Source organism: Theropithecus gelada, chromosome 15 (assembly GCF_003255815.1).
Source record: "Theropithecus gelada isolate Dixy chromosome 15, Tgel_1.0, whole genome shotgun sequence".
Lineage (NCBI taxonomy): Eukaryota > Metazoa > Chordata > Mammalia > Primates > Cercopithecidae > Theropithecus > Theropithecus gelada.
Window position 1 is genome coordinate 31,720,033 of NC_037683.1, and position 23,537 is coordinate 31,743,569.

The 23,537-nt window shown below is 46.1% G+C and overlaps 1 protein-coding gene across 2 annotated transcripts in view; it reads left to right on the forward strand.

The window, feature by feature from the left end:
- EPB41L4B (erythrocyte membrane protein band 4.1 like 4B) overlaps positions 1–23,537 on the forward strand; it is a 157,908-nt gene that overhangs the window by 24,611 nt on the left and 109,760 nt on the right. For both annotated transcript variants that reach the window (XM_025360668.1, XM_025360669.1), the window contains exon 2: positions 18,118–18,222. In XM_025360668.1, the coding sequence (XP_025216453.1) occupies positions 18,118–18,222 (105 nt within the window). The remainder of the gene's footprint in view (positions 1–18,117; positions 18,223–23,537) is intronic.

Consider the following 23,537-nt stretch of genomic DNA (forward strand, 5'->3'; position numbering starts at 1 on the left):
TCCTCATGTCACTTGGTGGCAAATGCATGCTATCACCTCCATTCACAGACAGAAAACAAGCTCAGAAAGGTGAAGGGGCTTTGTTGGGGTCATGCTGGTTGTAGGCAGTGGAGCCCAGATTCAAACCTGCTCTCTAACTTGAAGCCTGTGTTCTTGTCTCTTGCTAGTTTGCTAGGAGTGCTGTAACAAAGTACCCCAGACGGTAGCTTAAACAACAGCAATTTATTTTCTCACCATTCTGGAGGCTGGAATCCAAGATCATGGCACGGCAGGGTTGGTTTCCTCTGAAGCCTCTCTCCTTGGCTGGCAGATTCCCCCGCCCCCCGGCTGCCTCTTCTCCCTGTGCCTTCACATGGTCTTTCCCCTGCGTGTGTGTCCCTGGTGTCTCTGTGTTCCGATCTCCACTTTTTATAATGACACCAATCAGATTGGATTAGGGTCATTCTAACAACTTCATTTCAGCTTAGTTACCTCTTTAAAAGCCCTGTCTCCAAATACAATCACATTCCGAGGAACCAGGGGTTAGGACTTTAACATATTAATTTGGGGTTGGGGGGTGACACAGTTCAGCCCATAACACTCCCCTGTCTCTTAGCCACCATGAGCTCACCTCCCCCTTCCTTACTTTTTTTTTTTTTTTTTTGAGATAGGGCCTCGTTCTGTCATCCAGGCTGGAGTGCAGTGGTGTGATCATAGCTTACTGCAGCCTCAAACTCCTGGGCTCAAGCAATCTTCCCACCTCAGACTCCCCAGTGACTGGGGCTACAGATATGTGCCACCATGCCCAGATAATTTTTAAAATTTTGTGTAGAGATGGAGGTCTGGCTGCGTTGCCTGTGCCAGTCTCGAACTCCTAGGCTCAAGTGATCCTCCTGCCTCCACTACCCAAAGTACTGGGATTACAGGTGTGAGTCACTGCACCTGGCCTCACCTCGCTCTTCTGTAAACAGGCGTGCTACCTAAAATGAGGCTACCTTCATCCCCAGGCCCGTCCCATGGGTGAACCCAGGCCAAGCCCTGTTAAATTCATTATCATTTCATGTAATCCTTATAACATCCTTGCTAGGTAAGAAATTTACCAGACATCAAACTCAACCTGAGCTGAGTAATAGAGTTAGGACTCGAACTCTCACCTGCTGACTCCCGAGCCAGTGTCTTCAGTGCACTGCATCATAAGGTGTATTATGAGATTCCAGAACTATGATTTCAGGGCTGTGGAAGCTCCATGGCTTACAGGGGAACAGTCACTACAGGACTTGGGAGTTTCAGGAAGCGTTGTGTGCGAGGTAGCATTGACATGCCTTACTTTTCAAATGTTCTCACATTCTTAAGTTGCAAGGATAGGTGGGGGCAGTCATCCACCCAAAGTTAGTCCTTTCTGTTCACGTTTCTTGGCTAGATTTCCTGGGATTTGTTGCATATTTATTTATGTGGAGTTATTTGCTTTCAGAATTGCACAGAGCGGGAATCTGCAATCTGGCTGCAAAAAGTAATTTGGCAATTTATTTTCAGGGCTGCCCTTCTTCCAGCAGCTTGTTTCAGATTCAACCTCTGGCACAGAGACATCCATCATTTTAATTGCATGTTACTGTTTAGTCAGGCGCAAATTTGTTTCATTTTCTTTTTCCTTTCTTGTGTGGTAGTAGGTGGTTGTGGGTTTTTTTCCTGATTTACCATAAAAAAGAAAAAAAAAGAAAAAAATATTTACCTAAACCACTTTTTTTATGGCCAAGGAATTTATAACACTGAGCTTTCTGGGGGTTTCTTTGGTGTTGCATATTTGGTTCTTAACCTTTCAGTAGCAGAAATGCAAGCCTTGCCTTTTCTTTTCCTGTTCAGATAGTGTCAATAATACAGTTGCCTGAACATAGTCCTAAGAAGGAAAACTGAATTGGTCTCAGGGTCAGAAGGTTTGCTTTTAATTCCTGGTTTTGCAGTGACGACCTGGCTGTGTGACCTGCCTCTTAACCTCTCTTTTTCCATCCATAAAACGAAGGACTTGAATGTGCAGATTTCTAGAACTTTCCTACATTCTAGTGCCTGTAATACTGAGCCCTGGCCAGGGTGGCCATCCAAGGATGTCCACTGAGGAGCTTGTCCTGTTCCATATAATGATGTTCTTATTTCTGGGTCATGGATTATGGTGCTTTAGTTCAAAGTCAAAAATCAATCCTGTATCCCTCAGCAATCTTCTAAGGGATAAAAATATTGTTTGCATAAAATTAGCTTGGGGTAGAAAGTTAGCTTTGGTGTTCAAAGCTAAAAGCTTAACTTTCACTGCTGCATATACTTTGTTTCTTGCTGTAAAAGTATGTGGTGTCTGTGAAGTTAGGCACAAAGTCCAGGAGTGCACACCCTTTATAAGGTGCACCAAGCACTGGGGCGCGGGGACAAAATGTGACTCAACGTCCGTAGGTGGGTACTGAGTTGGGTCCCAGGAGTCCTCTGTGTTGTGTTTTGTTTTCACAGTGTGGAAGAGATTAATTGTTAATAGCTTGGAGTAATTTTTTCCGTCTGCATCCTGCAACACTTTCCTCGTCACTGTGGATGTCGGACTGTTCACCCAGTGACCTGGAGTCTCCAAGTCAGGGCTCAGCCCAAACTGTGCTGACACCCTCCAATCCCCAACTCCTTTGCACGTTACAATATTTTGTTTTAAGTGTTTATTATGGAGATTTAAAAATATACAAAATATCGAGAAAGTGTGGTGAAACTCTCATGTACACAACACCCGCTTATTATTCTGAAATATTTTAAAGCAAGTCCCTGGCAGCTTATTGTTTAACCTGTTAATACTTAAATATTCTTTTTTTTTTTTTTTTTTTTGAGACGGAGTCTCGCTCTGTCGCCCAGGCTGGGGTGCAGTGGCCAGATCTCAGCTCACTGCAAGCTCCACCTCCCGGGTTCACGCCATTCTCCTGCCTCAGCCTCCCGAGTAGCTGGGACTACAGGCGCCCGCCACCTCGCCCGGCTAAGTTTTTGTATTTTTAGTAGAGACGGGGTTTCACTGTGTTAGCCAGGATGGTCTCGATCTCCTGACCTCGTGATCCGCCCGTCTCGGCCTCCCAAAGTGCTGGGATTACAGGCTTGAGCCACCGCGCCCGGCCTTAAATATTCATTAATAAATACTTATACACACACACACACACAGCCACAATATCATTATTCTCCACAAAATGAACAATGATTTTTTTTTGAGGGGGTGAGGACAGGGTCTCTGTTGCCCAGATTGGAATGCAGTGATGTGATCATGGCTCACTGCAGCTTCAAGCTCCTGGTTTCAAGCAATCCTCAGTCTTCCTCCTACCTCAGCCTCCTAAGTAGCTGAGACTACTGGCATGTGGAACTGCACTTGGCTAAATTCTTATTTTTAGTAGAGATCAGATCTCACTGCGTTTCCCAGGCTGGTCTCAAACTCCTGGGCTCAAGCATTCCACCTACCTCCGCCTCCCAAAGTGCTGGGATTATAGGCATGAGCCATCACACCTGGCCTAACAATGATTTCTTTTTTTTTCTTTTTTGAGACAGACTCTTACTCTGTCGCCCAGGCTGGAGTGCAGTGGCTCAATCTCGGCTCACTGCAAGCTCCACCTCCCGGATTCACACCATTCTCCTGCCTCAGCCTCCCAAGTAATTTTTTGTATTTTTAGTAGAGATGGGGTTTCATCATGTTGGCCAGGCTGGTCTCCAACTCCCGACCTCAGGTGATCCACCTGCCTCAGCCTCCCAAAGTGCTGGGATTACAGGTGTGAGCCACCGCGCCTGGCCAACAATGATTTCTTAATGTCATCTGATACAAAGTCCTTCATGGATTTAGTGCAGTTGTCTTAAAAACCTTTTTATAGTTGGTTTGTTTAAACCAGAAGCTACTACAGACCACACATTGCATCTAGTAGATATGTCTCTTAAGTTCTTTTTATCTGTACATCCCCTTCTCAACTCTTTTCAATGCTGTTTATTGAGTTCTAATATGGAGTTGGTGATATAGTGCAAGGCAGCCTCAGAGAGTCCAATATCGTTAACATCTTTCTCCTAAATAGAGTTAGTGCCCTTCAAAAAACAGTTTTTAGTTTGTCTTTTTTTTTTTTTTTTTTTTGAGACGGAGTCTTGCTCTGTCACCCAGGCTGGAGTGCAGTGGCCAGATCTCAGCTCACTGCAAGCTCCACCTCCCGGGTTCACGCCATTCTCCTGCCTCAGCCTCCGGAGTAGCTGGGACTACAGGCGCCCGCCACCTCGCCTGGCTAGTTTTTTGTATTTTTTTAGTAGAGACGGGGTTTCACCGTGTTCGCCAGGATGGTCTCGATCTCCTGACCTCGTGATCCGCCCATCTCAGCCTCCCAAAGTGCTGGGATTACAGGCTTGAGCCACCACGCCCGGCCTTTTTTTTTTTTTTTTTTTTTAAAAGAATGTGTATGTTTTCCAGCCACGGTGGCTCACACCTGTAATCTCAGCACTTTAGGAGGCTGAGGCAGGTGGATCACCTGAGGTCAGGAGTTGGAGACCAGCCTGGCCAACATGATGAAACCCCATCTCTACTAAAAATACAAAAAATTAGCCGGGCATGGCGGCAGGTGCCTGTAATCCCAGCTACTCAGGAGGCTGAGGCAGGAGAATCGCTTGAACCCAAGAGGCAGAGGTTGCAGTGACCTGAGATTGCACCATTGCACTCCAGCCCTGGCAACCAGAATGAAACTCCATCTCAAGGAAAAAAAAAAAAGAATGCATATGCTTATTCTGCTTCCTTGTCTTCAAGCAAATGAAACCTAAGTTAACGTCATGGTGTGGGGATGTCCTAAGAAGAAACATTTTTTAAATTATGAAAAACATCGTAAATACAAAATCTTTTATGTACACATACAATACCATGCACACACACTGCATCTGTGTATATATGTGGTTTTCATTCTGGTAATCTTTTGTTGCATAACAAACTCCCCCAATGCTTAGTGCTGTGAAACAACCACATTTATCATGATAGGTTCTGTTGGTCAAGAATTTGAGCAGGGCTCACAGCTGGGAGATTCTTCTGCTCCTCCTTGTGTTGACCAAGGGGTACTCATTTGGAAGGTGGGCTCGTGTGGAGTGTCCAAAATGGCTGCGCTCACATGTCTGGTGTCTTGGAAGGGATTGCTGGAAGGCTGAGCTCACCTGGGATGGTTGACTGGCACACCTGCTTGTGGCCTCTTGAACATGGCAGTCTCAGGGTAGTTAGACATTTCACATGGTAGCTGACTCTTCTAGAGCAAGCTTCCCAGGAGAACTGTCACCTAGCCTTGGAAATCACAGAACATCATTAACACCATATTTGATTTGGTTGATGCAGTGCCAGCCTTTTCCAGATTCAGGGGAAAAGGGCAGAGACCCCCTCTCTTGGTGAGAGTGTCAGAGAATTTGCAGCCATGTTTGTAAGCTCCACAGTTTAAAAGAATAACACTGAAACTGCCACCTTAGGTGTTTGGCCACCTGGTACTTTTAAGTCCCCATGTATTTGCTTGTCTTTTGGTGTAAGACGGAAGACACTGGGATGGGAGGCACCTGCCTTAGAGGTCATTCAGGGTATCTTCTGCCTCCCCATTCCCATTCATGAGGGATTTGAGCAGACTCTACAGGGAAAGAGCACTGTGACAGTTTACATGACTTGCCTTGCCCAATGATAATGGCAACAGTGGGAGACTCCCAGTACAAACTCTAAAAGAAGTTTGTCCAGTGGACCTTTGTGTTAGGGAGGCAGCCTGATATTTTGTTAATGTCCCTGTCAGTAGGGATAGTATAGTAGCCAATGTATCTGCTAGTATTGTGACCAGAAAAAGTGATGGGTGAAACCAAGTCTCAGGGCAGCCAGAATCAAGTAACTTCAGGTATCCTTGGTTTTAGTGAGCGTCTTGAGGAATAAATGGGAAACCCATTCTTAAACTATTGAATCACTAGTGTTAGACATGTTTGGACAGTGCTATAGGTAGACAGGAATTGAGGTCCCTAGCAGATGTTAGGTATTCTATGTTGATTCAAAGAGGGTTCATAGGAACGTGACCAGTGGGGTCACACAGTCCTCATAGCAGCCCTGTGAAGGAGGTGCTGTTAAAGGGAAAAAATGAGCGCTTTGAATCTGCAGAGATCTAAATACAGCATGGCCTAAGGACAGTTTATCGGCTTGGAACAGAGGCTGATCAATAGTTGATCAATAACCCTACACAAAGTCTCGGTGTTTTAAATTGATCTCTCCATGAGTCGAAGCCAGTGCAGCTGTGGTTCTGTGGTGGAACAGTTAAGCCTAGAATCTGCCTGTCTGGCCCTCCTACAGCACATTGGAAGCTCCTTGCCCATGGAGTGAGGAGGACCCTGGTCATCCGTGGAACCGATCATCAATGCCTCCTTTCACCGACTCGCACACCAAGATGACAGGCAGTCGCTTTCTTCTAAGATTGTTCTTACTTCCTTGTTGATCAAAATTAAGGACTGTTGTTTTGTTGCTTCCTCTGATTTCTGAGAGATTGTTAGCCAGGCAAGTCAGGAAATTAATAACATGTGCTCTGTTTTACCAGAATTGAGTTTCCAGGAGCCGCCTAGACTGTTGACGTCCCTCCTTACTAGAGTGTCTTGGCTTGTGTGTTAGTTTGTGAGCAAATAATCTGCTTTTCACTGTGCTGCAGCTTTCCTGCCCTTCAGACTAAGTGGGAATTGGGAATTGCCTCCCCACCGTGAGATCTGTTTGTTGGACTGTATGTGGCCTTGTATCCCAACCCTAGCCAAGACCACACGTGGAGTAGGCTTTCAGTATTTAAGTGTTAAATTGGGCTTAAGAAATATTTCTTGTTTGCAGCGCATATTGTATGTGCTTGGAGCTAAAGAGGTGAATGAGATGGCTAGAGAGGTAGTGGGATGAGAGAGAAAGAACTCTGTCCTAAAAATCAGGAAGTCTGGGCCCCTATTATAGTTCTGCCACTTACAAGTGGTATGAATTGATGACGTAACTTCCGTGAGGCTCAGTCTCCTCTGCAAAATGGAGTCGTGGAACCTTTGTAACATGGAGGCACTCTTCAACTGGGAGGTGAAATTTATAAGCTGGACAGCCTGGCCGTGAGTCCAGTAGACCAGGGACACTTCTGCATGGTCTTTGCATCATTGCTTTCTAGTTTTAAGTCACCAAATCTTGCTGATGGCTGAGATGGTATTTCTTACTCGTGATGAAATATAAAGATAACCTATTTGGTAATTTCAGAGATTTGTATTTATGATGTCCAAGAGTAAACAGTTTATATTTGTTTATGACGACTTAGCAGTGTTGGCAATGGGAACTCCTGGGTCACTTAGTGGGGTGTGTGTGTGTGAGATATATATATATATATATATATATATATATATGGCTAGTTTCCTGCCAAGGCTTATAGAAAATGGCAGATTACTGGGGGGAGGGCAGAGCTGGTAACTAATCATGAAATCAACACTTCCTAGAAATAGCTGAAAAAGGCCTTGAGGTTGGTGCCTTCTGGGAACTGCTGGCTGGGAAGCCAACTGCTGATCCCAGGTGGACCTCTGGAGCAGCGATTTAAACTAGGGGTGTTTAAGGACTTGGAAAAGAAGGAATTGATCTCTAGAGATGAACATGGGTTTATGAAAGTCCCCAAACTGGACTAACCTCGATTTTTCTTTCAGCGAAATTACTAAACTTCACATAGCTCTATTTTTATTAAGCATCTGACAAAAAGCACACCATGTTATTCCTGTGGACAAGTGGGAGAAATAGGTTTCGATGAAAGTCATAATAATTCCTTTGTATGGAACACCACAGTGCACAGTGTATGCTCATTTGCTATCTTGCGTTTTCATTATTAGCATGATTTAGCAAGGGTGACAGGGCAGATGAGAGTACTTCAAGACCTGGAGGTGCCTAAGGCCATGGTCATATTGCTAGAGAAGTGGTAGAACTAGTTTCCAACCCACCATTTCTGCCTCACAGAGTCCCAGGGCACAGCCCCATGTGGTACAACTGTGTGCAGTCATGCCTGCGGTTGAAGTTACCATCGGACAGGTGCCATTGGGTACTGTAGAAGAAAAGAAAGATACCCCAGCACCACCAGTCCCCACGTCAGGCCTGCTTAGCAGATTTCCCATGTGTTGTAAAACAGGGATCAATCACTGATAAGTGGGATGACAAACTGAGACTTGTAATGTTTTTAATAGGATAGATCATAGGCCAATTTAAATAGGATGCAATTTAGTTGGAACAAATGCAAAGCCTGCACTTGGGGTTAGAAACCATCATTACAATTATTTTGGTTGTTTTTTTAACCCAGGACTTGTTAGCATTTTGTACATAAAAAGCATAGCATTTTGTTAGCCACAAGGATAGACCACAGTGGGATATGGCTTCCAAAACATCAATGTCTTAGTGTGCATTAGGACAGACGAGGGGTCTGGAAGGGATGACAGGAATAACAGGGTTCTGCATCCAGGTCCTGGCCAGCTACAGAGAATTCCGACGGATTTGGACCAGGCAGATCAGGCTTCTGAAAAGTGAGTTGTTTGAAGACTGTTGTAGGAACTGAGGATTCTCCTTAATCAACATTAGTGTTTATGTTTATTGAGCCTCAGAATGTCAGCTGGCAGAGAAGCAAATCTGAATAGGGCAGGGTGCTGCCAACAAGGAAGCTGAATAATGAAGAATGTTACTTGAAATTGGCCCTGGAGACTGGCTTGCTGCAGGTGGAGAAAGGAATGGGGGTGCGGGAGAAGGGCATCCTAGGCAAAGGAAGGACACAAGCCAAGCCTGAGAGGTGGGGCCTGCGGTGCATGGGGGCGTGGGCCTTGTATTTGGAGAACAACACGCTTCGTAGTTTGACCAGAGCCCAGGGAACATGTAGGGTCCTCGGAGGGATAAAACTTGAATTAGGTTGGGCAGGGTTGGTGGGTGCAGAGTCCCTGACACCAGGCTGAGGAACCTGCACTTCATTCCCTGGTGGATGTTTTTTGAGCAGAGAAGTGACTGAGACAAGGGCTGTGTTTACGGAAAGAGCATTCTGGCAAACACAGGGAAGATGGGCGTCAGGAGGGGCCCACTGCGGGGTGGGTGTCTTAGTCCTTCTGGGCCACTGTGACCAAATACCTTAGATTGGGTTAATTATAAACAACAGAAACTTTCTTTCCTTTCTTTTCTTTCGTTCCTTTCTTTTTCCTTCTTTTCCTTGTTTTTCTTTTTCTGTTTTCTTTTTTTTGACAAGGTCTTGCTCTGTTACCCAGGCTAGAGTGCAGTGGCGTGAACAGCTCACTGCAGCCTCAACCTCCTGGGCTCCAGTGATTCTCCCACCTCAGCCTCTTGAGTAGTTGGGATTACAGGCACATACCACCACACCCGCTAATTTTTTTTATTGTCTGTAGAGATGGGGTTTCCCTGTCTTGCCCAGGTTGGTCAGGAACTCCTGGACTCGAGCAATCCTCTTGCCGTGGCCTCCCAAAGTGTTGGCATTATAGATGTGAGCCACCATGCCTGGCCCAGAAACTTTTTCTTACAGTTCTGGGGCCTGGATATCCGAGATCAAGGAGCCGGCAGATTCAGTGGCTGGTGAGGTACTCGTTTCTAGCACCCTGTTGCTGCATCCTCACCCAGCAGCAGGGGCAAGGCTGCTGGCTTCAATGTCTTTTATAAAGGTGCTAGTCCCATTCCTGAGGGCAGACCCCTAGTGATGGGGCCTGAAGGCCCCACTTCTTCATACCATCACACTGGATATTAGTTTTCAATGTTTGAATGTGGAGGGACGCCATTATTCAAACTGTAGCATGGGACCACTTGGGGGGTCCTGTTGCTGTAGTCCAGGTACAAAGTCACATGACTTGAGCTGTGATGGAGATGGCCTTCCCAAAGCTGGCGACAGAAAGACTCGCCAGCCAGGATTGGTGGCTCACACCTGTAATCCCAGCACTTTGGGAGGCTGAGGTAGAAGGATCACTTAAGCCCAGGAGTTTAAGATCAGCCTAGGCAACATAGTAGGACCCCATAGTAGAGTGCACCTGTGGTCTCAGCTACTTGGGAGGCTGAGGTGGGAGGACTGCTCAAGCCCAGGAAGTCAAGGCTGCTGTTAGCCGTGATGGCACCACTGTACTCCACCCTGGGTAACAGAACAAGACCCTGTCTCAAAAAAGAAAGACACGCCCATCTGATGGATGTGGGGCAGGTAGATAGAGGAGAGCCACGTTTACCCTCAAGGAGATGGTTCCTGAGATCACTTTGCCTGCATAGGCACCGTGCTTTTGCAATTCAGTTCACAAGTAGGATGTATACATCCGACTGGCATGCTCACGTACAGCTTATTTCCTCCTTTCAAACTTGCCTGGGATGCCTGGCATCTTACGCTGTTGAGACTAATGAGATTTGAATGGGTTGGCGTCTATCTTCTTTGTTCTTCCAGGACCAGATCTGACCTGTTAATGTTGCAGTTGGGTCAGGTTGCAGTCAGACCATTGTCAGCAGCATCTTATCTAAGAAGGTCAGGATAGTTCATTTATTCTGGGGGGCGGTTAAGACATCAACTGTCCAGCAGTCTCCCTTATCAGGAGCACAGCTAGGAACCAGTGAATAAGCAAAATAAGAATCTCAGGCTGGCCAGCAAAGATATCCCAATGTCCATCCCTTCTCCTGCTGGCTGCCTGCCCATCCCAGTCTTACACTGGCAATTGTGTACTCTTATTTTACACATGATTTTAATGAGCTGGGTTATTTTTAGCTCGTGTCATCAGAAGGAGCTGCTGCATAGACTGACTCAAAACCACCAGTTGCTGGTCTTTGTGAAAAGTTAATGTGTTGGCAGAAAAACTAGAAAACATCGATGCAAGAACTCAAAGGTAGGAGCTCTCTGGAGGCTGCTGTGTTTGAGAACAGCTCACCATACAAGTCTGGAAGGAGCATTATTGCATTTCAGAATGGGGATCCCAACTTAGCTGTTACATTCAGTACATTCTGCTTAAGAAGGCAGGGAGGGAAGTGGCGTTGCTATCTCTGGGTTTGAGTCTCAACCCTGTTTTGGATGAGTTGGCCCCTCGAGAAGTACTTGTTCAGAGAGAACTTCCTTTAGTTCCTATAGGGCTTCCCATAGTGAGGGAGTAACATGAGTTGTGTCCGCAACACCCAGAGTGGTGGTTGGGACTTGATGAGCAATTAGCAAATATTTGTTAAATAAGTGGATGAATTCATCACAGAGAGGGAAACCTGGGTAACGATAAGGCAACAAGAAATGGCTTTCCAGGCTTGTCACAGTAACCCAACTTCTGTTATAACCACTAGACAGCGCTTCGCATAATGGCAACAAAATTATGCTTAGGTAAACAGCCTTGGCAGTGCACACGGTTCCCTCAGTGCTTGTTCATGGAATACTTAATTTGAAAAGATTTTAATGAGTGTATCCTCTTTTTTAGGCCTGCTGCTGGTAGAGCATCACCAGTCTGTTGTCAGTGTTGTAGCATGGTTCATCCAAAACATCTCTTTCTTGGCCCCAGACCTTACCCCGCTCCCGCTGCTCATCCTTCCATTCACATCCATCCATCCATCCATCCATCCACCCACCCACCCACCACCCCTGCATAAAATAGTCATTTATGGAGCTCCTGCTGTGTGCCAGCCAGGCACTGTGCTTTGGGGATAGAGGGACTAGAGATGTGCGTACTCAGATGAACACAGCTGGTCCCTGTCCTCAGGGAGTGAGCGCTCTCAGTCAGAAGTAGGATTCTGACACAGGAGCACAGGCAGCTGCAGTACAGTGTGATGAGTGTGTATATACTTAAGGCACACACCTGCTTACAGGAATGCCGAGGAGGGAGCATTTACTTCTCCGGGGGCGGGAGTAGAGTTGAGGAGGCTCCTGAAAGACGGAATGTTTGGGCTAAGCCTGAGATGGCAGTTTGTGGAATTGTAGGAGTTGCCCCAGGTGAGGTGTCCAGGCTGGCAGTGCAGGCAAAGTAAGTTACCTGGAGCTTTCTTAGTTTTGAGAGGGCACACTGCAGGCTGGGAGGAGTGAGAGATGGTGGTTTCAAGGGCAGTGACCTCAATCACCTTGTCTTCATTCTACCTGGTAACCCACTGGGATCCCCTGTTTGGAGGACCCCTCCATTCCAGCCCTCATAATTCAACCAGATTATTCTTGAAGCTGGAAAGGGCTGTTAGGAATTCTTTCTTCCAGCAGAAGGTAGCAAACAAAGAACATACTTAGGGGACATTTGGGGGGGGGGGGCAATTACAGATATATAAAAAAGGCATCAGAGTTGTTAAGATGGTACCTATCCCCCAGCCCCTGCTGTCTTCCACCCCGGAGGCAGCTCAGTGAGCGTCTGGCATGGCAGGAGGGACCTGCCACCCCTAGAAAGATCCCTTCCCCAACCTCCACCTCGAGCCCCTTCTGCACTAAGAGCCATTTTAGAAACATCAGAAAAGTGAGATTTGGAATGACCTAGACAGAAACTTAGGCTAACCCTCTTCATTTTACATAAGTAGAACTGTGATGGTCAGTTAATACTCTGTGAGTGATGGGATGGTCAGCCCGGAACCAAAACAGAGAGACCCAGGTGGGGAACAGGTTGGATTTGGGGCCATTTGAGTTTTGGTGGCCCTGTGTATTCAGGGCACCATGGCAGATTTGCTGCTGCAGGGTAAGTCTGGGTTGGCAATATGGATTTGGGGAAATTGTGAATTGCTTAAGGGTTGCAGTTGGTGGTGCATCTGGGACTAGAGCACAGGTTTCTTACTTCCTCCTGGCCCAATTTTTCTGCCACATCCTGCTTCTAAAAGTGTTTCTTAACTAGTTCTGTCCCACTAGCAGATTCTCTAATGAAGCACTGGAGCCATGATAATAGGTATTGTGTAGAGCCAGTAGCGATGAATAGTAATAGGGAAAAAAATACCCAAAGGATAGGTTGTTAAGGTCAAGAAGGAAAAGTACCAGAATGGTGATTTTTAAGAAATTGTATTTGGTCTCTGACAACTGCCAGAAGATCACTGTTCAGACCTGGGGAGAAGCCAGGCGCCGGGGCTCACGCCTCCAATCCCAGTGCTTTGGGAGGCCGAGGTGGATCACTTTTAAGACCAGCGTGGGCAACATAGCAAGACCCCGCCTCTACAAAATATTTTAAAATTAGCCCATGTGCTGGGGTATGCCCGTAATCCAAGCTACTGGGGAGGCTGAGGCAGGGGGATCCTTTGAGCCCAGGAGTTCAAGGCTACAGTGAACTATGATCCTGCCACTGCACTCCAGCCTGGGCAACAGAGCAAGACCCTGTCTAAAACAAAAAAAAAAACTTGGGAACAGAGCCACCCGCAGTTTCTCTGTGCTCCGTCCTAATGTAGATGGTTTCCAATTTACAGTGGTTCAACTAAGGATTCTGTGGCTTTATGATGGTGTGAAAGTAATAATGCACTCAGTGAAAACCATACTTTGGGTACCTATGCGACCATTCTGTTTTTCACTTTCAGTACGTTATTCAATAAATTATGTGAGATATTCAATACTTTATTACACAGTAGGCTTTGCATTCAGTGATTTTTGCTGAGCACATTTAAGGTAGGCTGGGTTAAGCTGTGATGTTCAATAGGTTAGATGTATTAAGTGCATTTTTTCTTTTCTTTTCTTTCTTTCTTTTTTTTTTTTTTTTTTTGAGTCAAGGTCGCTGTGTCACCCAAGCTGGAGTACAGTGGTACAATGCAGCTTATTGCAACCTCAAACTTCAAGTTGAAGACCCTTCTGCCTCAGCCTCCTGAGTAGCTAGGACTACAGATACATGCCACCATGCCCAACTAATTTTTTTGTTGTTGTTTTTACTTTTTTGTAGAGATGGAGTCTTGCTTTGTTGCCCAGGCTGATCTCGAACTCCTGGCCTCAAGCAATCCTCCAGCCTCAGCCACCCGAAGTACTGAAATTACAGGCATGTGCCACCGTGCCTGGCCTTAAGTGCATTTACAACTTATAATAGGTTTATTGAGATGTAATCCCATCATAAGGAGCATCTGTACAACTATTTTCATTTTAGCAAGTTTCTTGTTTTTATCAAGCAGTCTATGTACATAACACATATGTATTTTTATTTAGTTGTAATCACAGCTTGCTTATTCCTTTAAAGTCTGTTTACCTAACATTGTCGTTAACATTTTCCTTGTTTTTTATCTCATATTCATAATTGTCTTTTATAATGGCTGAGCAGTATTCTGGAGTGTTGATGTGTCATAGTTCTGCGTCCCTGTGGTGGAGAGATGAGGCCGTCTCATCCCCCCAGCCTCCTTTCTCCAGTTGCACATCCTGCCTTCTGCTTCTGTTGACCTGTTGCCTTTGGCGGAGTATATCGAGGAAGGAGAGCCTGAAGGCTGTAATCCCATGGTGCAGTTTTCATTTTTTGTTTTTACTTTGTGTTATTGCTGTTGTGTGTGTCACACAAATACAGCTGCACAAAGAAAACAAAGGTACCCAGTTTACTGGGTTACGAGAAGGCAGACATCCTGGTACCACTACACAGTCAGGGGAGAACCCTGCCCACCGCCCAGAAACCCTTAGTGTAACCTTGCCACAAGATCAACAATTACCTGACTTTATTGTGGCCACTTCCTTGTTCTTCTCTAGTTTTATCACCCAAGTGTGCATCCTTATACATCGCAGTTTCATTTAGCCTTTAAGAAAAACATGTCTTAGCTGGGCGTGGTGGCTCACGCCTGTAATCCCAGCACTTTGGGAGGCCGAGGCGGGCCGATCACGAGGTCAGGAGTTCGAGATCATCCTGGCTAACACGGTGAAACCCCGTCTCTATTAAAAATACAAAAAATTAGCCAGGTGTGGTGGGCGCCTGTTCCCAGCTACTCCTGAGGCTGAGGCAGGAGAATGGCGTGAACGTGGGAGGCGGAGCTTGCAGTGAGCCTAGATTGCGCCACTGCACTCCAGCCCCTCCAGCTTGGGCGACAGAGCAAGGCTCCATCTCAAAAAAAATAAAAAGAAAAACGTCTTTTACATCTCTTTTAATCTGTAGATATCCCCTCTATCTCTTCTCTTTCCTAAAGAAATGGGATCATTTGGCTGGGTGCAGTGGCTCACACCTCTAATCCCAGCACTTCGGGAAGCCAAGGTGGGCAGATCACTTGAGGTCAGGAGTTTGAGACCAGCCTGGCCAACATGGTGAAACCCCACCTCTACTAAAAATACAAAAATTAGCCGGGCTTGGTGGCGCATGCCTGTAATCCCAGCCACTCGGGAGGCTGAGGCTGGAGAATCGCTTGAATCCAGGAGGCAGAAGTTGCAATGAGTCAAGATTGCACCACTGCACTCCAGCCTGGGCGACAAGAGCGAAACTCCATTTCAAAAAAAAAAAGAAATGAGATCATTTGTCCTGAGTGGTTCTCACAGGCCAAATCTTGCAGAGAGAGAGGTTGGGGAGCAAGGTTACATCTTAGGTGATGGGGTGTTCTTATCAGGAGGTACGTAATGTCTGGTTGTCTCCTGTTGTGATGTTAGTAGCCACTAATGTTCAGTGCTTAGAGCCTACCACCCATTAGGGGTTGCAAAGTAATGATATTGCAGTTCTGTTATTTCTTCTTCATTTATTTGTTGAAATACTTCAATAAAGAAAAACTCCACCGACCTACTGTTTTTAAAAGCTTTATTTAGATTCACATGTCATACAGTTTGCCTATCTAAAGTGTACAATCCAGCAGCTCTTAGTATATTCAGAGTTGTGCAGCTGTCACCACAACCAATTTTAGAACATTTCATTTAAATCCCCCTTCCCCCTCACAAATAACCGTACTCCCCTTAGCTCTCATCCCCCAAACCCCTCTGCCCGAAGCACCCACTTATCTAATTTCTGGTTCTATAGATTTCCCTACTTTGGAGGTTTCTTATAAACAGATCATCTGATGTGTGGTGGCTCTTGGTATCTGGCTTCTTTCACTCAGCGTAATGTTTTCTAGGCCCGTCCACGTGGAAGCGCGTATCAGCACTGCATTCTTTTTTACGGCCAAGTGATATTCCATTGTACAGTTATACTGCGTTTTGTTGAGCCATTCATCAATTGATAGATATTTGGGTTGTTTCTACCTTTGAATATGATAAATAATACTGCTGTGAGCATTTGTTACAAGTTTTTACATGAACATATGTTTTCATTTCTCTTACCTAGAAGTAGAATTGCTAGGTCATGTGGTAACGAACTCTATGTTTAGCCATTTGTGGAACTGCCAGGCTGTTTTCCAAAGCGGCTGCACAGTTTTACATTCCCGTTAGCAGTATATGAGGGTTTCTACTTCTCCAGCATTTGTTATGATCTGTCTTTTTATTTATTTATTTATGAGACAGAGTCTCGCTTTGTCGCGCAGGCTGAGTGCAGTGGCACAATCTCGGCTCACTGCAACCTTCACCTCCCCAGTTCAAGTGATTCTCCCACCTCAGCCTCCTGAATAGCTGGGATTACAGGTGCCCATCACCACACCCTGCTAATTTTTGTATTTTTAGTAGAGATGGGATTTCACCATGTTGGCCAGGCTGGTCTTGAACTCATGATCTCAAGTGATGCACCCGCCTCAGACTCCCAAATTGTTGGGATTACAGGCATGAGCCACTGTGCCCAGCCTTTTTAGTTATAGCCATCCTAGTGAGTGTGACGTAGTATTTGATTGTAATTTTGATGTGCATTTACCTAATGACGTGATACTGAGCATCTTTTCATGTGTTTATTGACCATTTGTATGTTTGGGGGGAACTAGCTATATATAACCTCTGCCCATTTTTAAATTGGATATTTGTGTTTTTATTATTGAGTTGTAATAGTTCTTTATATATTCTAGATCAAAAGTCTAGATTTGCAGACGTGTTCTCCCATCTGGGTTGTCTGCGCTTTCTTCACATCTCGATGTCCTTTGAAGCAAAAAAAAAAAAAAAGTCTCACATTTTGATGACGTCCAGTTTATTTTTTCTTTTGTTGCTTGTGCTTTCAGTGTCATAGCTAAGAAATCATTGTCTAATTCAAAGTCATGAGGCTTTATGCCTATGTTTTATTCCGAGAGTTTTATAGTTTTAGCTCTTACATTTAGGTCTTTGATGCACTTTGAATTAATTTTTGCATATGCTGCCGTCTACTCTTAGGTTACCCAGTGCTGCAGTTAAAGGAAGAGTCAGTGCTGGATTCTTTCCCTTTCTTTACCAGTTTCCATAATAAGGAGTTGCCACTGGAGTCATCGTATGGAGCTGGGTTTATTATTTTTCTTTGTGATTATGGCACTTAGATTTAAACATATTTGTGTTCGGATCCATTGACAATGATGTCGTTTTATCTGAGAAGCATGTCTGCTCTGCTTGGGTGACTTTTAGGAAGCCTTTTCATTTGTCAAAGACTTTAGTACTCTTGCAATGGTTTCTCATTTGAACTCTCTCTCAGTTTTCCCAAGGAGAGGTGGGGAGAGCAGGTATCCTGAGGCCCATTTTACAGGGTCAGGAATAGAAGTGTTAGGAGGAGTGACTTGTACGAAGTCAAGTGGCAGATGCAGGACTTGACCCCTTGTTTCTCTGACTGCTTTCTTGTGCTCATGCCCCATGTGTATACCACATAGGGCATGCCACATTAAAACCTTGGCATGAACCTGGAATTTGAGTTTGAGTCTTGGTTCATGACCTGTGGCCTCCAGCAGGTCTTTGGGTGTCCCTGAGAATTGGTTACCTACTTTGTGAAATCGGAAGGCTGGAAGAGCCGATTTCAGAGGATAAGCTTTCTTTCCTAAGTAAGGTTGCCTGCACTGAGAAACAGCCCAGCTTTCACTATGCTAGAGTAAGGCCCTGTTATACCCTTCTTCAAGCATGTCTGATTTTGGCAAAGCTTATCTTCCCATGTAGGTATTCATCCAAAAAGTATTCTTTTTGTAAAAAGAGACTAGCAGAAGTTAACAGGGTTGTCTAGATTCTTAACTTTATGCTATTATGTGGCATTTGAGTTTCTTTAATCATGAGTTTGTATTACACTTATAATCAAACTAATTACTAATTTAAAAATTTGTGTGTGCTGACATGTATGCAGTTTACAAAGAAAAGTGGAGGTTTTTTTAACCTTTTTTTTTTCTTATCTAGCTGTCTCACCCTAAGTTTTTTCATCTTCCCAATTGTCTTTTAGAAACATGCCAAAGGCCAGGATTTGTTTGATCAGATTGTGTATCACTTGGACCTTGTGGAAACAGATTACTTTGGCCTCCAGTTCCTCGATTCTGCCCAGGTTGCGGTAAGTTATTGCTTTGATTCATTTCAGAACAGATTGGCTTTTCATTGCTAATTGCACATCCACAGTTGCTAGAAATGGGTAGAGAAAAACAGGAGTAAAACTGTGATACTGTGCCAGTAACAGGCATTGGGATGGATGGTGGTTGTGGTGCGCAAGTGCCATGCGTCACAATGCCTGTAGGATGCCTCACCCTTGAGGTGGCCAGTAACCAGGAGAGGATGTGAATGGGATGAATTAGGGATGCATTGTAAGCACATTTCTAGAAAAGGTAGAAAGAAGAAACATCATTATAGAAGTTCTTTTAGGCTGGGGGCAGTGTCTCATGCCTGTAATCCCAGCACTTTGGGAGACTGAGGCAGGTGGATTGCTTGAGTCCAGGAGTTCAAAACCAGCCTGGGCAACATGGCAAAACCTCATCTCAACAAAGAATACAAAAATTAGCCAGGCATGGTGGTGTGTGCCTGTAGTCCCAGCTACTAGGGAGGCTGAGGTAGGAGGATCGATTGAACCTGGATGGTCAAGGCTGCAGTGAGCTCAATCAATCCTGCCACCTCAGCCTCCCTAGTGGCTGTATTCCAGCCTGGGTGACAGAGTAAGACCCTGTCTCCAAAAAAAGAAAAGGAAAAAGAGAAGAAAGAAACTCTTTTAATGGTGCTGCTTTTGTTTTTAACCAGCAGAAGAAGCTGCGCCACCATCTTCTTGCAGAGTCTGCCTAGGTGGAGAGCAGGTGCTGTGAATGGAGCTGAATGCCAGCCAGGCTTAGTGGGGTTGGGGGTGGATGGGGTCGGAGTTGGTCTTGGTGTTGCCGGCAACCATCTTGCAGGTTCCAGGAGGCTGTGTTAGGTCAGCTCTTTACTTGCTTTGCCTGAGACAGAACTGTTCACAGTGGAGATGTTAGAATGAGTGAACTCCACACAGCTCAGACCCACTCTTTTTAAAAGCAGGAATGACTTCATAGTTCCCCTTCCCAGCAAAATCTAGCTTGGGGTTTCAAAGATAATTTATTCGACAATCTAAATCTATTTATGGAGTGCCCATTATGCACTGGGCCCTGTGCTGAGTGTTGCGGATAAAGCAGTGCACATAGATATGTCATATGCCAGATGGTAATAGGAGTCAAGAAAAATAAAGGCGAGGAAGGGGTAGCCGGGGGGAAGGGGAAGCACTATTTTAGACAGTGTATTGAAGGCTGGGTTCCCTGGTCAGGATGTTTAAGCTGGAGACCTGGAGCTCCTCATAATGGTTAAGGCTGTCTACTGGAAGATACTTACCAGATACTTCCTGATTGTATCTGGAAGTTGTCAGGTGAGATGTGACATTTGTAAGGTGAAGATGTACAAAATTGGTGCCTGGGAATTAGGTCTACTGGAGAATGTTTGTGAGATGCTGAGTCCTTAGGTGACAGATTGGAATCTGGATGGGAATGCATCCTGGCTACAGTGCCTCTGGGGTGGACACTCCCACTGGGTGTCCCTGTGCAGACGTGTCCCTCAACCTCAGCCACTTCTTCTGCATCTTCAGGACTTCCTGTTATGCCACCCCACCCCACCCCCAAACTGTGTCCTCCTCAAACTGTGTCCTCCTCGAACCCTCCTGGTTCCTTCTCACTTCTCAGCCAGAGACTCTCACTCCGCCGACCCGGCCCGGGAGAAGAGCAGAACAGCTTTTCCCTTTCCACCTCTCAGTCCAGTTCTGCTTCCTATGAAGTTGGGCCGACCAGTGTCCTACCCTCTGACCTCATGACTGTCCTTCGCATCCCTCGAGGACTTTGGTGTCTCAGATTTTCTCTTCCTCTGGGTAGCCTTAGGAATGAAGTTACTGGCCCTCCTGTATATTCTGGGCACTGTTTCCTGTCATTTAGGCTTCATTCGAGCAGATTGACAAGACCCACATAGATTCCCATGGGTCCTGTCACCACCCGCACTCCAGGATCTAGAATTCTGCCAGTCCCCATTCCAGGATAACTTCCCTTGATTCCTTCCATTTTCCCAGTTCCTCTCCCTCTGGGCTTGGCCCACAGTGGTCTCCTTCTGCCCTTTCTTCCCTCCCAGCCTCCTCCTGCGCTGGCCTTCCTCCCAGCCCGAGCCAGGCCTAGGGCACCTCACCTGTGTCCTCACTTGGCCTTTGATTCTCCTGCCCCTGTGACTGTCCCCTGGCCTCCCCTTGACGCGCAGGCCCATCTGTTTCCTCTGCGGCTTGTCCCAGCCTGCCAGGCGTTGCTGGAGAGAGCTACAGTCTGTGCCTTCTGGCATCAGCACCGATCACAGGTTCAGCAGAGTCCAAGCCCCCGAGCTGCTCCCTGAGCCTCAGTGGCCCCAGATTGACTCTTGGCCACCCGACAGGTCCATGTCTGGATCTGAGCACCGACCTTTAGTCCTGTCCCCACGGAGACTTTGTTCCAGCAGTTGCCTCACCTGCTGAGAAGACTGCGGTTGTTCAGCTAAAACTCCTTGAATTTTCTTCCCCTGCACCTCCAATTCTGTCCATCTTTTTTTTTTTTTTTTGGCCTTACGTTAAGGGAGCATGCCTACTTCTCCATCAACTCTCTACACCTGCAGCGGCAGTCCTATTTCCACTTGCTTCCTGAATGCCACATTTAGAGTTCTGTCTGTCCCCAGCATCCTCCACCTGTTTCCAGCATCTGCCACTCTCCAGCCCTCTTCTTCCCTGGAACTCTTCTTGATTCTGCCTTCTCCTGTGTGTCTTAAAGCATGTGGTATTTTTGGCTTCAGAATATCTATGGCCCTGGACTAGAAGTCAGACTGGACCTCGTTCCTGGCTCTGCCTCTGACTCATTTGGTAGGCTTTAGATAGGCTGCCTTGCTCCTCTGGCCTCTGTTTCCTCATCTGTAAAATGGGGTACTTGGACCTGTTCTCCAAGAAAAGTTACAATTCTGATGTTCAGTCATTCTGAGTCTAAAGGGGAGGTTGGCATGTCTGCTCCAAATGCCTTCTCTAGTTAGAAAGGAGAAGGTATATTTCATTTCTGCCATTAGAACCTATGCCTGTTGCCTTGGCAGCATGTCCTCATCCCCAGTGACCCCTCATTAGCCACTCAGATTCCCAGAAAGCCAAGTCTGTGACTCCATTATGAAGGCCTTTGCCATGAGCCTCTGCTGACTTGGCTGGCAGGCTTTCCCGCCTGCCAGTGCCCTGTCACGGTGCAGCAGGAGGGGTGTTCACAGCGGGATACAGGCGGCTTTCCCAGGCCAGACACCTGCAGATGCTCAGGCTCTCAGGCCTTTCCAGCATCCAACTCTACGAACGTGAGGCAAAAGCAGGTCGGAGGGCAGGGGTCCTCATCTGCCTCCGGCTCTGAGAACGCAAGAGCTGTGTGGCAGCAGCAGCTCCCAGGACCCTGTAGTCATTCCCATCGTTGCTTTCTGAGCTGGACTCCTTACAGGCTGGGTCTGATGATGCCTGCCCTTACCTCTGTGCCTTTGCCTGTGCTGTTCTCCTTCTGCTGTTTCTCACCTGTTTAAACTAAAGCCATCCTTCAAGACCATCTCAGATGACCCCCCCTCACCCTTCAGGAAGCGTGTCCTGAACTCCCAAAGTGTTTTTTCTTCTGTGCGAATCTTATTTTGCCTTCTGTGGCCATTTGACTGTTTGGCCTTGGGTTTGTTAAGTGAGTGTGTGTATGTGTATATATATGTGTGTATGTGTGTGTATATGTATGTATATATACACACACACACATTTATGTGTGTGTATATATATAGATTATATATATATAAAACTTTAAAATTAGATCCTAAGACTTAGGACCTCCTCCTCTTAACTTGGTGATTCTTGGGGACAAGGCACATAATCTAGAACCTTTTTTAGCCCCAGAAAGAACCTGAGGAGAGGCATTTGTCAAATCTTTCTAGATCTTTCTTTTACCATCTTCTAGATGGTGAAACCAAAGCCCTTAGACCTTGGCAAGTCACTTAGTGAATAGCACAGCTTGGACTCAAATTCAAGTTTTGCCATTTCAAGTCTATGTGCTCTTTCTAGTACACCGTACTCTTGGGCCTCAGTTTCCTAGCTGTAAAGTGGAGGTAGCGTAATAACATCTATTTCATGGGGAATTTGAGGAGCTCAGAGAATTAATGGAGGAGAAAAATTTTTGTAACCGGGACATGGGTATGGGTCTCCTCTTTGTAGCTGGGCAGTGTGAGGGGGACCAGAAGTCGTCACTGCCTCCGGGGTGAGCCTGCTAAAAAGGTACCGTTAGTTGATCGGAACCCGTAAGGCCCGCATTGCCTGTGGGAGAAGCCGTAGCCAATTTAAACAAGAGGCTTTGGGGAGAGCCTGCTGAGATGGCTTTTGGGGTCATTGATTTTCACAGGACCTGGGAGGTGATTGGATGTCATAGGAGGTGTTTCTGCGGACAGTAGGGTAATAGATGGACCTGGAAGGGAATGGTTCACTTGGCTATTGGCTCATTGCCCCATAATTGAGCCTCTTTCAAGCACTGGTGTTCCCACCCAGCCCCTGACATGCAGATCAGAGGGTTGGCAGCTGCAGGGCTCTTGGCATGGCGCTCTGCATACCCAGCTTATATCCCCAGCTCCCTGAAAAGAGCCAGGCCTGGTTTCCATAGTGCCCTGCCCAGCCCTGAAGCAACTGTCAAAGCCTATTGATATCACCTATTTTTAGCGGTTGGGACTAGGACCTCCTGTTTCCCTTTTCCATGTCAAAACAGGAGGCCATCCAGGAACCCACTCTGCAGATTTCACTTTGGTACAGCTCAAAGCAGGGGCTGGGAGTCTGTGTTTACATATCAAAGGTTGCTTCTGAGAGCCAAGGGCTCAGGCCTGCACAGTCTCACTTTCCCACTGCCCGATCACGATAAGTGCTGTTTACCCAGTTCTCGCCCTGAGCCCGGCACTGAACTGCAGTCTTTGTGTAACTCTTGTTTAACATTCATCCACTGGTCTATAAAGTAGGCCATAAAACAGAACCATTTTACAGATGATGAAGCTGAGGCTCAGAGACACTAGTGTTCCTAAGAATGTTGTAAAGGTTAAAGCCAGGATTCAGAACTTGGTCTCATTCCAAAGTCCAGTACTTTCCACTTGGCTATATGACTCTGATATGCACTTGGTTCATGCGTACATACGTATATAGAAGCAAGAAAGGGAAGGTTCAGTCAGTACCATTCAGCCAACTTTGACTTGGAGCTCACTCAATGCTGAGCTCTGTGGTTGCACAAATGAGCTGGATATTGTCCCTGCCTGCCACATTCTGTTGGGAGACACAGACAAGTGATCCCCTGAACTACAGTGTATTCAGTCCTCTGAAGGACCAGTGTAAAGGTTCCTCTGTGT